Raw genomic sequence first — 14,664 nt, forward strand, 5'->3', positions numbered from 1 at the left:
TGCCTTATTTCTAGTGAGACAGCTGCAGGAGAAATACCTAGCTAAGGATAAACCTCTGTACCTGGCTTTCGTTGACATGGAGAAAGCCTTTGACAGGGTCCCCCGATCCCTTATCTGGTGGTCAATGAGGAAACTTGGGATAGAAGAATGGTTATTGAGAGCTGTGCGAGCCATGTACAGAGATGCTGCCAGTAAGGTGAGGGTTGGAAATGAGTACAGCAATGAATTCCGGGTAGAGGTAGGGGTCCACCAAGGTTCCGTCCTCATCCCCCTCTTATTTATCATAGTCCTCCAGGCAATCACAGAGGAGTTCAAGACAGGTTGCCCCTGGGAGCTCCTCTATGCTGATGACCTTGCCCTAATTGCGGAGTCACTATCAGAACTAGAGGAGAAGTTTCAGGTGTGGAAGCAAGGTCTAGAATTGAAGGGCCTTAGAGTCAACCTAGCTAAAACCAAAATCCTAATAAGTAGGAAGGTAGATAAAACACAAACCCCTTCAGGTAGATGGCCCTGCTCAGTATGTAGAAAAGGAGTAGGTAGTAACTCTATAAGATGTACCCGGTGCAAGCTATGGACACATAAGAGGTGCAGCAACATCAAAGGCAGGTTAACTAGCAAGTTAATTTTTATTTGTGGCAGATGTTCAGGTGCAATAAAGACTGTAAACAAACAGGAAACAACTTCTATCTCATTCCAGGGTGAAAAACTAGAGGTAGTCGATAGCTTCCACTATCTGGGCGACCAAGTTAGTAGTAGGGGTGGGTGCGCTGAAAGTGTAGCCTAGGTAGACCTGGGCTGAGGTGGTGAGGCAAGACCTTCGTACATTGGGCCTCACCGAGGCGATGACTACTGACCGAGACCTTTGGAAATGTGCTGTGCGTGAGAAGACCCGGCAAGCCAAGTAAGATTGTTGCCAGTGCCCCTGGACTGGCTCTTGTGCGGGTGGCACATGAGATGCACCATTTTGAGCGTGGCCATTGCCAGTACCGCCTGACTGGCTCCCATAGGATTTTCGAGCGAGATCGTTGCCAGTGCCCCTGGACTGGCTTGTGCAGGTGGCACATAAAAGACACCATTTCGAGCGTGGCCGTTTTCGTGCGGGTGACACGTAAAAGCACCCACTACACTCTCTGAGTGGTTGGCGTTAGGAAGGGCATCCAGCTGTAGAAACTCTGCCAAATTGGATTGGAGCCTGGTGTTGCCATCCGGTTTCACCAGTCCTCAGTCAAATCGTCCAATCCATGCTAGCATGGAAAGCGGACGTTAAACGATGATGATGATGATGATGATGATATATGTTAGATGGTTTTTAATAATAGGGATCACTCTTTAGCAAGCATTTCGACCAGGTCTCTGGTTTGAGGATAACTTCTCCCCCATTAATCTCAGGAGGTCCTGAAAATATATAAAGGATCTTGGAAAGTGCTCTTCATTCCTTGAAGAAGCCGTAAAATATTCTGATATCAATTACCTTATTTACTGGCCTATAAGATACATCATCCTTTAATGTCTGTTTTTCCATGCAGGCATGGATTGGATGGCCTTAAATAGAGCTGGCTGGCAAGCTGGAGAGCTGCACCAGGTTCCAGTCTGATTTGCCTTAGTTTCTATAGCTGCATGCCCTTCCTAATGCCATCCACTTTACAATGTGTACTGGATGCTTTTAACGTTGCATGCTCTTTTTTAATTTTTAAAAGTATCCAAAAATTGCTCTGTGTCTAATTCGGCAGTATTTTGGATGAGAGACTCTGTACCATAGACTAGGAAGTCAGCCAAGCATAAGCCCACTAGATACAGTAATGGTTACTAATAGTAAAATATTGATTTCAAATTTTAGCACAAGGCCAGCAATTTCAGAGGAAGAGAGCAAGTCGAATACATCAATGCCATTGCTCAACTGGTACTTATTTTATCAACCCTAAGTGGGACAAAAGTCAAAGTTTACCCTGGTGGAATTTGAACTCAGAATGTAAAGATGGATGAAATGCCACTAAGCATTTTGTCCAGCATGCTAACAATTCTGCCAGCTTGCTACCTTATACTAATATTAAAATATTGGAAGCAAGCCAAATTATCACAGACTGTCAGCACAGACTTACTAAAAACTGCTTACAGTACATGGGGGAGGTCACATCATTTCATTATACCAGCATGCATAAACCACACCTAAGATATGTCTTACATTAGTTAATGACTCTTTTACTTTTAATTCTTCAGTATTTAGGTTACTTGGTCAAATGTAATGTTTATTATCTCAGGGTTTGGTCAGTTTAAATGCTTCAAGAAACATTTGTTTATTTTCTAGATAAAAAAAAATTCTTCTTAAAAGATCAAAGAAATGTTAAATTTTCATCTGCCTATCAGCTATTTGTATTTAGTATATGACATTAAACTATAGTGACAGCATGCTAACCTGATAAGTAATTATGGTTATTTGAGATTGTGACAGCCAGAGGATACAAGTTTTACATCCTGTATGGCAATTTTCATAAGCAAAATATAGACATATATTCCCATTATGCAGTTTATTTAGGATATACTTCAATATATATTTAGGATATACTTCATACTTCAATCCAGTAAATCATGACATTTTATTTACATGCACAGAACCATATCTTTTCTTCTACAAAACTACTTTAAAATATTGAATTTCTTTTTACACTTTTAAAATAGGAGTGTTATATGCTGGCAAATACAGTAATTCTCTCTCTCTCTCTCTCCCTCTCTCCCTCTCACTCTCTCATGTTGATTAGTTTCTATCATATTTTAATTAATCAGTTAATTAAATGTGAAAAATTCAAGTTTGTCAGCTGGTTTATAGAGTTTAACCTTTAATTTGTAAAATGCTATTTTAAATGTCTAGTTTAAGTTTTCGTCAATTTTAAGAAACTCACTGAGCACAAGCTTTTGAGTCACTTAGCCATAAGTTCAAAATTTAATATTCTAGCTTTTGTATTGGGTCCTTGAGCATGGCACACAACTGCTGGTCTCCATCTGACTTGGAGGGGTTCAGCCCTTCACTTTTGATTATATGTAAAATAAATTTCTTCAGGAATTTTCAAAGTGCCTTGATTTCCTAAATGCCATCTCACCTGTTCATCCAAGCATAAAAAATAGATATGAACCAATGTAAAAAAAAAAAAAATTCACTAAATATAGTATTATTGTGATAATTGAAATAGTTCTTCAAGAACTGCATCAATGAATGTATTGTTATTTATATATTCATTTTACACACAAGCTAGAAGCCAGTGAAGTATTCTGTTATGTGGTTGTTCAACCAAGTAGAAATAACAGTGAAATCTCCTTGCAATAACACCCCTACAGTTTTAAAAAAGAAGGATACATTGGATATTGTTGTTCACTGCCTGAAAAAAAAGAAAAATGAAAGACAGTATTGTCGTAGTTAGGATCCTTTTTTTCTGTTTGACGAATTGTCATCAGAAGAATCCAATAATGAATTTTAAAAAGTTGGTGACAGAGGATGTGACATTCATGCTTTCTTCAAAAATATAGTTAGTGGCTTGAGTGGGAATTGAAACTGTGTCACAATTCTAGTGGGGCATGCAATAATAAGGATAGTTTTTCTTGTTAGATACTTTTCGCAATTGAAACGTTGTGGTTTTCAAAATTGACTTTTGGTGATCCCGTTGATGAGATAATAGTAATTATCTATTGTCTACTCAAGGTTCTTGGGAAGTCATAAAACCAGTACTTCAAGCTAATGACAGACATGTTAATTATGTACACATAGTGCATTGTGATTGGGTGGTGATATGACTGATAGCTATCCTGATAACTCACTCTTTTGCCAATGATATCCATCATGCTATTAACTTGAAGTGCAATTTCATGTAAATAGCAACTAATGACATTTTAATGTATCTTAATTGATATGCATCTATGTGTGCTTGCATGCACACACACACACACACACGTGCACTGCTCATGAATACACTTACACACACCTGTTCATTCTCTCTCTTTTCTGTCACTTCTTCTCCTCCTCCTCTTCTTCATCATCCTCGTCGTCATCATTATGTCTGCTTTTTCATGCTGGCAATGGATTGGACAAGGTTTATTATTGAGGCAGCTACTGCACATGTTGTTTCCAGGACACATATACATGACATTGTTGCAGAAATGGTGTCAATGCAATGACATGCAGAAAGAAAGCACACACACACATACACACATATGTATACAACTGAATTCTGAACAGTTTCCATTTACAAACTTACCAAGCTATAACAAAAGATACATTCTCAAGGTGCCACACAGTGGGTTAGAACCCCAAAACCCTGTGGTTATGAAGTGAATTTCTTTGCTATTCTATCATGCTTGCTCTAAGCTATGCCTGCACTGAATCGGACAAAGTGTTTGGTCTGCGGGAAGTCTGTCATGTTGACCATTCCATAAAGTTATACATGTTGTTAATTATGGCTTCTTACATTTGCACATGAATACAGACTTTTAAGGAAGAAGTAGTTAATTACATCATCAGCATCATCAACCCTGGACATTATTGTCTCAAGTCCTTGGACTCGTAGAGCTGGTCACCTGGTTTCAATGGCATATAAGTGACCAGGATCACAACACACCTCTGAACAAAATGCCAGTCGATTGCAGAGTTCGTCATCATCATTATCATCATCTAACGTCTGCTTTCCATGCTGGCATGGGTTGGACGGTTTGACAGGAGCTGGCTAGGCAGAAGACCGCACCATGCATCGTTGTCTGTTTTGGCATGGTTTTTACAGCTGGATGCCCTTCCTAATGCCAACCACTCCGCAGTTATTCATTTAAAACTGAATAAATTGAAGCAATGTGAAACGAAGTGCTTTATTCAAGAACACAACGTACCAACAGTCTGAGAATTGAAACCATAATCTTGTGGTTGTGCGTGTAACACCCTAACCACTGTTGTTGTTTGTTTCTTCTCCAGCCATGCCTGGCTCCTAAGGACCAGTTTCCCAGTTTCATTGGTGTATAGGTTCCCCACGTGGACGGGACGCCAGTCTGTCACATGATTATGCTGTGTGGACTGGGGCAACATGAAATGAAATGTTTTACTCAAGAACAATGTGTCACCCAGTCCAGGAATCGAAACCACAATCTTATGATCATGAGTCTAATACCCTGATCACTAAGCTACATGCCTCCACTTTATCTTTATATGTGTACAATCGAAATTTACTAGTTGTGGGGAACCTAGTTAATTAATCTGTATAAGAAATTATATTGTATCTATTTGAATTCTGAGTACTTTACTAAATGAGGTTATTGACCTTCCTGTCACTTCCTTTAACAAATTCAAACATTTGAAAGACCTCTCTTTTCATATGTAAAATTTTAAAACATGTCATTTAATAATAATGATTATAATAATAACAGTCCATCCTACTATATAGGCACAAGGCCTGAAATTATGGTGGGGAGGAGAGTTGATTACATCGACCCCCCCCCCTTCCCCAGTGATCGAGTGGTACTCTTTTTATTGACCCCAAGAGGATGAATTTGAACTGAAGAACATGAAGATGGAAGAAATGCCACTAAGCGTTTTCCCTGAGTGTTAACGATTCTGCCAGCTCACCACCTTTGATAATAATGATGATAATCACCACCACCACCACCACCACTACTACCATCTTATTGTTGATTTAATCAATTTTGTTTATTATTTTTTTTGTAGCTATGCCATTCATTTGTGGGACTTGAACATGGATGGAATCTGGGAAAAGCGATCTCTCTATGTCTACTATTCAGAGCTAATATTTCAGTTAGCTGCTCTTATTGTTGAATTTGCACACCATTTTCACATGCTGGTAAGATTTCTGCTTTTTTTATTCCCCGCTTCACATTTTCATAACTGTTGAATGTAAAAAAAAAAAAAAAAGGCTTTTGAATTATTTTCCTTTTCTAAAGCAAATCATATAATTTTTGAAAAATAAATCAAGAATTATTCTTGTTTCTTTCCTCCAACACCTTCTTATCCACTCTTCCACTTCACCCTTTTATCCCTCTCTTTTACACAATATAACTTTGGGAATCTTCTCAAGTTTTGCTCTTGTTATGATTTTCTACAATATTTTTATTTCATACTTCTCATGTCATGAGATTTCTAAATTTATTCTATTCAATACTATACTCTGTACTATATTAAACTGGCTCTATTTGCTAAATATAGCCTCTATCAGCTCTGAGATGCCCTCTAGCATAATCAGCTGAATGCTTAAATGCAAATCAATCTGTGTTTTTATTTTGTGTATATTAATCATGACTGGTATTCCCATCAGTCATGGTGACGAGGGTTCCAGTTGATCCACTCAATAAAACAGCTTGCTTGTGAAATTAACATGCAAGTGGCTGAGCACTCCACAAATGCACGCACCATTAATGTAGATCTCAGAGAGATTCAGCATGACACAGAATGTGTCAGGGCTGGCCCTTAGAATTACAGACACAACTCATCTTTGCTAGCTGAGTGGACTGGGGCAACATAAAAAAATAAAGTATCTTGCTCATGGACTACCAGGAATCGAACTTGTAACTTTATAATCATGAGCCAAATACCTTTACCACTAAGCCACGTGCCTTCATATGATTTAAGATTAGAATATGTTGCTCAGTTTAACACCATCTCATGGCCTCTGGTGGGTGCATTAGTAGAATCCATTTCTATGCAAGTATTTGAACCAGGTTTGAGGATAATTTGATGTCTTGATGTATAGGAGTCACAGGTTTCACCACTCTCCCCACTTACCTACTTCTGAGGACTCTGACAAAAAATAAAATTGATAAAAATATGTAGTCCCACATTGAACACATTATTGAGTATTTTAGGGGGTTTCTTTAATGGCTCAGACTTCCTAGTAGTCACCCCATCATGTAGCTTTTTTTTTTTTCATACACTATCATCATCAAACTATTTGTAAATAAGAAACATTATATTTGTTGATCTATTGAGTTAGGCTTCAGTTCATTTGTTTCGATTTGCAATATAATTTAATACAAAATATTTAATTTTTTCATTGTTATGGTAATTTATACTTCCCTCTATGAAGTTTTTTAAAACTGTTAACAGATGTTAAAAATCACATGATAGATTATCCTGCTTGTCATCTAGCTTTTTATTTTTATCATAACTGTACAGTTATTTCCTACAGAAAATGGTTAATTTATAGATTAACTATTTTTGCAAGTTTAATTGTAGAAAAATTAACTACAATTTAGATAGATACAAGTGTGACTGTGGTAAAAAGTTTGCTTCCCAACCACATGGTTCTGGAGGTTCAGTTCCACTGCATAGCACCTTGGGCCAACCAAAGCCTTATGAGTAGTAGGCAGAAACTGAAAGAAGCCTGTTGTATTTTTGTGCATGTGTGTGTGTGTGTGTGTATATATATATATATATATATATATATACAGTCTGTTAAAGTCTCATACCGGCCATGACGAAGGGAAATAGCCCTGAAACTCGAGTCACCTTTATATATTTATATTTATATATTTGATCCTTTATATTGAACACTCAATATTTCATCTACATTCAATACTTTATTTCATGGTGCCATCCATTTTTATTTTATTTTATTTTATATTATATATTGTATATTATATTATATATTATATATTCCATATTCTATACCCCACATTGGTTCTGCAGGAATATAAATAAAACATAAAAAACAGACAGTGTTGGAACTCTTTTAAACAAAATAATATATTCCTCTATACACAATCATACAAAAAACCCCACCTTTTTTGTATTTATTTTTACTCGCATATATATATATATATATATATATATATATATATATATATATGCGTGTGTGTGTGTGTGTGTATGCATGAGAGTGTTTGTGTTTCTGTGCCTTGGCATCTTGTGATAGTTGTAAATGATTGTCTCTGTCATACAGTGCCATTCATTTCCATTATTCTGCGAGATGTCTGGCCAAGGTGAAATACTACCTTGCTTGGAAACAGGTGAGGGTTGGTGATAGAAAGAGCAATCTCACCACAGAAAATCTGCTTTCAGGAGCAAAAACCTTTGAATAGGTTTTATAAGATTTGGATTTTGGAATCTGGGCATAAAGATGAGTACTATGGGATAAATATGTCATGATCAGAATTTTTGTTAGGGTGTGTTAAGACTGAAAGAACCCTCATTAAAATTCTTAATCTCCAATTTTGATGAAATTCGAATCATTGGTATTGCAGTTCATTAGAGAAAATATAAAAGAAAAGTTTAATTCTTCAATTCCATGTGACACAGGTAACACCTGGTATCTCTGCTAGTATATATATCATATATATATCATATATTGGACCACTGAGTTCAACGTTTTTTTCATTCTCTCTCTATTTATTTCCTCTTATTTCTTCCTGTCAAAGAGCATAGGCTCAAAACATTGTTTGTTGCACCTTGTTTACCATTTTTGTCCTTGTTCTTTTGCCACGTCATGTACCCAGTTATGTATCTATATGTACATGTGGATGAACGTATATACATACATGTACATATATATGCATATACTCATATATTGTTTGTATCATGACAGAACACACGCGTTACCTTTATACAGTAAGTTTTAACTATTTTTCTAACGCGACTCTCTCTATTTCTATCTCCCCCTCTCATTCTTCCCTCTACTGTTCTTCACCTCTACCTGTCACTACTTCTCTCTCTTGTTACTCGTCCTTTGCCTCTCACCGTTACTACTACTACTATCTCTCTCTCTCTCTACCTCTCGTTGCTCACTTTTATTCTACTTCCTCCCCTCCTCTTCCCTCTGCTACTCTTTCTCTTCACACAGCCTTGGTCACGTGTGTGCGGCTGCTATTTCTTTTCGATCTTGGAATCACCAAGCTCGCACGTACTTCTTTGCCCCTCCTGTACGTGCTTCACAGCGTTCGAGACATACACACTTCACGTCTGGCTGTATAGCCTTTTTGTTTGTTTATTTCGCCGTTTCGTTTTCCTGTCTTGTTTTCCGTCCGCCACTACCCTCCACGAAAACAATTTAATTTGTGTTCGTGGGAAGAACCATTTTAACGATGTGTACTGCCTTAATTCTTCGAAACGCCGGAGTTTTAATGGTGGAAGCTGATGAAGGGGATGTTTCTATGTGGCCTGCTTGTTTGTTGCACCTTGTTTACCATTTTTGTCCTTGTTCTTTTGCCACATCATGTACCCAGTTATGTATCTATATGTACATGTGGATGAACGTATATACATACATGTACATATATATGCATATACTCATATATTGTTTATATATATATATATTACATGCGAGCACATGCACATACATGCACAGATGTTGTTATTTTTCACATACTATTACTATAACTTCGGTAGTAAATTAACATTATTTTACCATTCTCTCCAGCTCTATGGTAAGATTTTCCTGAGTATGGCTAGTTTGGTGATTTTCATGCAACTGCGTTACTTGTTCCATGAGTTCCAGAGAAGGATCAAGCGACACAAAAACTACATCAAAGTGGTACGCAACATGGAAGCAAGGTCAGTACCCATGTTAAGTTGTAAATATGGTAAATCAATTAATCTCGTTATCAAGCATAAATGCATTTTCCTGTTTTTGTATTGCAATTAGATTTATAACTAAACAAATCTATTTGTAGATGTGGTTCAGTTTTTTTAAATTTAGTTGATAATCAAAATTTATTTTTACTCTATTTAAATTATAATTTGAATTATGTATCAAAGATTGAAATTTTATTTATTCTATTTCATATTTTTATAGATTTCCAATGGCAAGTGCCAGTGATCTGGAAAATTGCAATGATGACTGTGCTATCTGCTGGGAAAAAATGGAAAATGCTCGCAAATTGCCTTGTGGTCATCTTTTCCACCAGTAAGTTTATCTTGTTTATAATGTTTGGTCATGTGAATGAATCTTTTATTTTAGAAAGTCAAATAGTCTATTCATTTCACAAACCACAAGCTTCTATTTAAATTGTTTGTTCATTAAGCAGGCATGAAAAATTTGCCTTTAGATCAGACATTAATGTATAATTACCTACCCCGCACACACACACACATACAAGAATAAAGTGGCAAGTTGGCAGAATCATTAGCATGCTAGACAAAATGATTAGCAGCATTTCTACCAGCTCTTTATATTTTGAGTTCAAATCCTGTAGAGGTCAGCTTTGCCTTTCATCCTTTCGAGGTCAATAAAATAAAATACCAATCAATTACTGGCATCGGTGTAATTAACCGACACCCTTGCCCTAAAATTGCTGGCTTTGTGCCAAATTTGGAGGTAGTTTTTCTCCCAGAATGTCTGGGTCCCTAATCATCTTTAACCAGGCAATCTAAGTTGGGACACAAGTACACGCCAAACATGGTCTAACAATGACCACTTTAGGCTAAACATTTTTTCCTGGGTTGTCTCTCATATCCAGCGATGCAAGTATGAGGTGGATGAACAAATTATTCAGGAATTATTTTCAGCCAAATGCCTTTCTTGTTGCTCACCCGTATCTGTTTTTCAAATAAGGGATTTCTTATTGCAATCATTATTGAAAGAGCAGAGCTGGAAAACAATTTTGTTGCAGGGTATGTCAATAAATGTTACCATTTTTAGCCCAACATTTACTTGTTGGAACCTGGTGTGTCCCCTGGCCTTTGACTTCCTGTCAAGCTGTCCAATCCATGCCAGTATGGAAAGTTGACGTTCTGCATCTACATCTGCATCATCATCATCATCATGACGATGACAATGCAGAATGTAAACATTCCTATACACACTCTTATACACACATATATGCAGCGGGCCTCCATGCACTTTCTATTCATCAGATCTACTCACAAAATTTTGTTAACCTTCATTAACATTCATAGAAGACACTTACCCTATGCACCAGACAGTCTGATAGAATTTGAGACTATGTGATTACTAAGCAAATTCCATATCCACATAGATGTCTGCACTTTTTGTGTTAGCAATAAATTATAACAAGTTATATTTACTGTGTAGTTAAAGATCAGACAAAAAGTTGAATGTTTTTCATCTTCATCGTTGTATTTCTCTTATTTGTCTCAGCAAGCAATCTTTTGATGTCCCTTATTATTATTATTATTATTATTATTATTATCATTACAGTTCTTGTTTGAGATCTTGGTTAGAACAGGATACATCTTGTCCAACCTGTAGAACTATGTTAAATAATCGATCCAACAACGAGACAAATAGCAACCGGCCTGAAACTGAAGAAACTCCTGAAAACAACCCTCCACAACCACCTGGAGCTAATCAGCAGACAACCAACCATTTCTTCCATTTTGATGGTAAAGTAGCATCAATTATTACATTTTTCAAAAAAAATTAGAGTTTGAATAAATATGATTGCTGTTGTTATTATTATCTTTTAGACAAGAAGAAATGCAGTACCCATGACCCCCTCACAGAGCCTCCAAGACTTGAGGGAAAGTGGGGGAGAAGGCGGTATTCTTAAACTGGAGGCCTTGTTTGAATGCTTGCAACAGAAGATGCCACTAACGGCACCCAAGGTGGCAGGCGATGGTGTTAAACTGAGTGATGGATTATGTAGATGAGGGTGGGATTTGAAGCTAGAATGCAATGAGATGTAACAGATACCACCAGGCATCTGATCCTAATGTCCTTACAATTCTGCTAGTCCACTGCCCTGGATTGATACTTGTTTTGTTGACTCTGAAGGAATGAATGCCAAAGTTGATCCCGACTGGATTTGAACTCAGAGCACTGAATGTCAGAACAAATACCACAAGGTATTCTCTCTGTTGCTCTAATGAATCTACCAGTGTGTCACAAGAATATTTCACATCTTTACTCTAAAGCTGTAAATGTTACAGTAAATTGTTCAAATTGTTTAAACGTGTTTACTTGATGTTGGATATTTTTTGATTAAATACATCATCATCGTCGTCGTTTAACGTCCGCTTTCCATGCTGGCATGGGTTGGACGATTTGACTGAGGACTGGTGAACCAGATGGCTACACCAGGCTCCAATTTCATTTGGCAGAGTTTCTACAACTGGATGCCCTTCCTAACGCCAACCACTCCGAGAGTGTAGTGGGTGCTTTTACGTGCCACCGGCACGAGGGCCAGTCAGGCAGTACTGGCAACGGCCACGCTCAAAATGGTGTATTTTACGTGCCACCTGCACAGGAGCCAGTTCAGCGACACTGGCAACGATCTCGCTCAAATGTCTTTGCACGTGCCATTCGGCACAAGTGCCAGAAAGGCGATGCTGGGCACAGGTGCCATGACAATTTTGCTTTCGCTTGTCCCAATAGATCATTGCAAGCCGAGTTTCGTGTCCAATATATTTTGACTGGGAAACGTTTTTGTACAAAGAATTTCTCTAATAATTATTTTCAAACTCAAAACACTGCAATTCCCATGACAATGCTTTTGTCATGTAAATTAACTATGCTCAAGATTGTAACTGCTTGTTATAAATTGGTTCCAAGCTGCTTGAGAATGAGGGTCACCTTTAAGTCTAGCTTTGAACAGAATTCCCTTTTCTAGTATTGGATTTTATGATTTATAATGGCCTAAACTATCATCTCTTTTAGTATGTAGAGCTGGTAATATATAAACAGTGAGCACTACATGAAATGTTAACATTCATTACTTTTCATATTGTACCATGGTTACTGAATCTTCGGAATCAATGTGGGACACAGAAATTTGTAATTGTTGTAAGTTGTGTGTGAGTGGATAGCTAAAACAGTGTGCAAAGATTTCCTCAAAAAGAATATATACCTCTAGTGCTGTGAATTGTGGAGGCACATGGCCTAGTGGTTAGAGCATTAAACTTGTGGTCGAGGCATCGCGGGTTCAAATCTCAAACCTGGCGATGTGTGTGTTTATGAGTGAAACACCTAAGCTCCGGTAGAAGGTAATGGCGAACTTCTGCTGACTCTTTCGCCACAACTTTCTCTCACTCTTTCCTCCTGCATCTAGCAGCTCACCTGTGATGGACTGGCATCCCATCCAGATGGGGAACCTATATGCCAATGAAACTGGGAAACCAGCCCTTATTAGCCAGGTATGGCTCGAGATGGAACAAGCAATAAGAACAATGCTGTGAATTTCCTGCAGTAACATATGGAGCTATACCGCAGAATCCAAGCATTTTTACAGAATCCCAATTTGAACTTAACTTTTTAAAAGTCATATCTTATGAGCTGCATAACACTTATTATTTTACCATTAAAAATATAATGTTGGAAATCCAAAGCTTGACAGTATTGTAGCTACTTCTGTGAATGCCAATATTTCTCTCTTGCCAAGGTAGGAGAAGGTTGTATGCAGCCCCACAGTGCCAAGAAGTCATTAGAGGCTGCCATCATGGATCTGGTGAGCAGAAAATAATAGATTGTGGAGGAAACAACTCTTTGTGAAAGAAAATAAGATTTAACTGGTTCATAGTATTTTTTACAAGTTGATTCAGTGAGTTGACAGGTGACTTAGTATTTTGCCCCATTCTGTTTTCATTTAGTGAAAAAAAAAATGTATTTTCATTGGGCAGAATTCTTTATTTCTAAAGTAAATTCATTATAGGTCTTTATAACAACAAATTCAATGTTGGTTATCAATGTATTGCTTACCGTAAGGTGGCAAGTTGGCAGAATTGTTAGCATGCTGAGCAAAATAGCTTATCAACATTATGTCCATCCCCTTATTCTGAATTCAGGTTCTACCAACTTTGCTTTTTCATCCCTTTGGGTACTGATAAACACTGGGTTCGATATAATGAACTTACCCTCTCCCCAGAAATCAGATATATTGCTTACCTTATTAGCAGTGTTTTGTAGAATTTGATAATATCCACAGATTGCTCACTTTCAAGTGAATTAAAATGAAAGCAACTTCCAGATATATTGGTGAAACAATGTAGTAATAAAGGAGACGTTTTTGTTTCCTTATTTAGATGCAACTTCAAGAGTCCTTAAAATGATCTATTTTGATTGTAGTCCAAATATATTCATTAGAACTTTTTGCTGCTCTAGAAGCAACATTTGAGCTTAGAAATAAGTCCTAAAATACTAGGTAGGTGCAATCCCTCAAGAAATACCTGAGTACATTACTGTATGGTAGCAAAAGAGAGTATATTCTGCTATGAGAAATAATATCTCACATGTTGATACTGATATTCTCATATCAGAAACATGAGTATTTATTGGTTTAACTGGTTTGGTCTCAAGGCTATGCTCATGGCTTATATAAACCCTCCAAGATCTTGTGTTGCTTGGTATCATTTTTACTTCTGTGTTCAAAAGAAAATGAAAGTACATACCACACCTGATTGAGTTTCTCTCTCTTGCTTTTCTAGGATTCATTACTTCTTGAATATTTTGGTAATCACTCATTTTAAGTTCTATATACAAATTAGAAACATGACTTTATGAAATTGACGGAGCACAGAAGAATTTAACTGAATAAGATATGAATTCATCAGAGAGAGAACACCTTATGTGAGTCGGTTCTCCCACTGAAATTACTGATAGTGTTGTCACGGTGCCTATTGAAATCTTAATGTCTTCAGCTGTGACAATTAGCCAAAATAGTCCATTTAGATCAAGCTTTATAACCTTCCAGTGATTGTTTGAAATTAAACAATGCAGCCATGCTGGTCACATT

The 14,664-nt window shown here is 37.2% G+C and overlaps 1 protein-coding gene across 1 annotated transcript in view; it reads left to right on the plus strand.

The window, feature by feature from the left end:
- The window catches only part of LOC106876431 (E3 ubiquitin-protein ligase AMFR), a 72,254-nt gene that overhangs the window by 47,507 nt on the left and 10,083 nt on the right, over positions 1 to 14,664 (plus strand). Inside the window, exons 7-10 of the mRNA XM_014924977.3 lie at positions 5,696 to 5,828; positions 9,396 to 9,529; positions 9,771 to 9,881; positions 11,136 to 11,320. Of these exons, the coding sequence (XP_014780463.1) occupies positions 5,696 to 5,828; positions 9,396 to 9,529; positions 9,771 to 9,881; positions 11,136 to 11,320 (563 nt within the window). The remainder of the gene's footprint in view (positions 1 to 5,695; positions 5,829 to 9,395; positions 9,530 to 9,770; positions 9,882 to 11,135; positions 11,321 to 14,664) is intronic.

Source organism: Octopus bimaculoides, chromosome 6 (assembly GCF_046866305.1).
Source record: "Octopus bimaculoides isolate indiv1 chromosome 6, ASM4686630v1, whole genome shotgun sequence".
Lineage (NCBI taxonomy): Eukaryota > Metazoa > Mollusca > Cephalopoda > Octopoda > Octopodidae > Octopus > Octopus bimaculoides.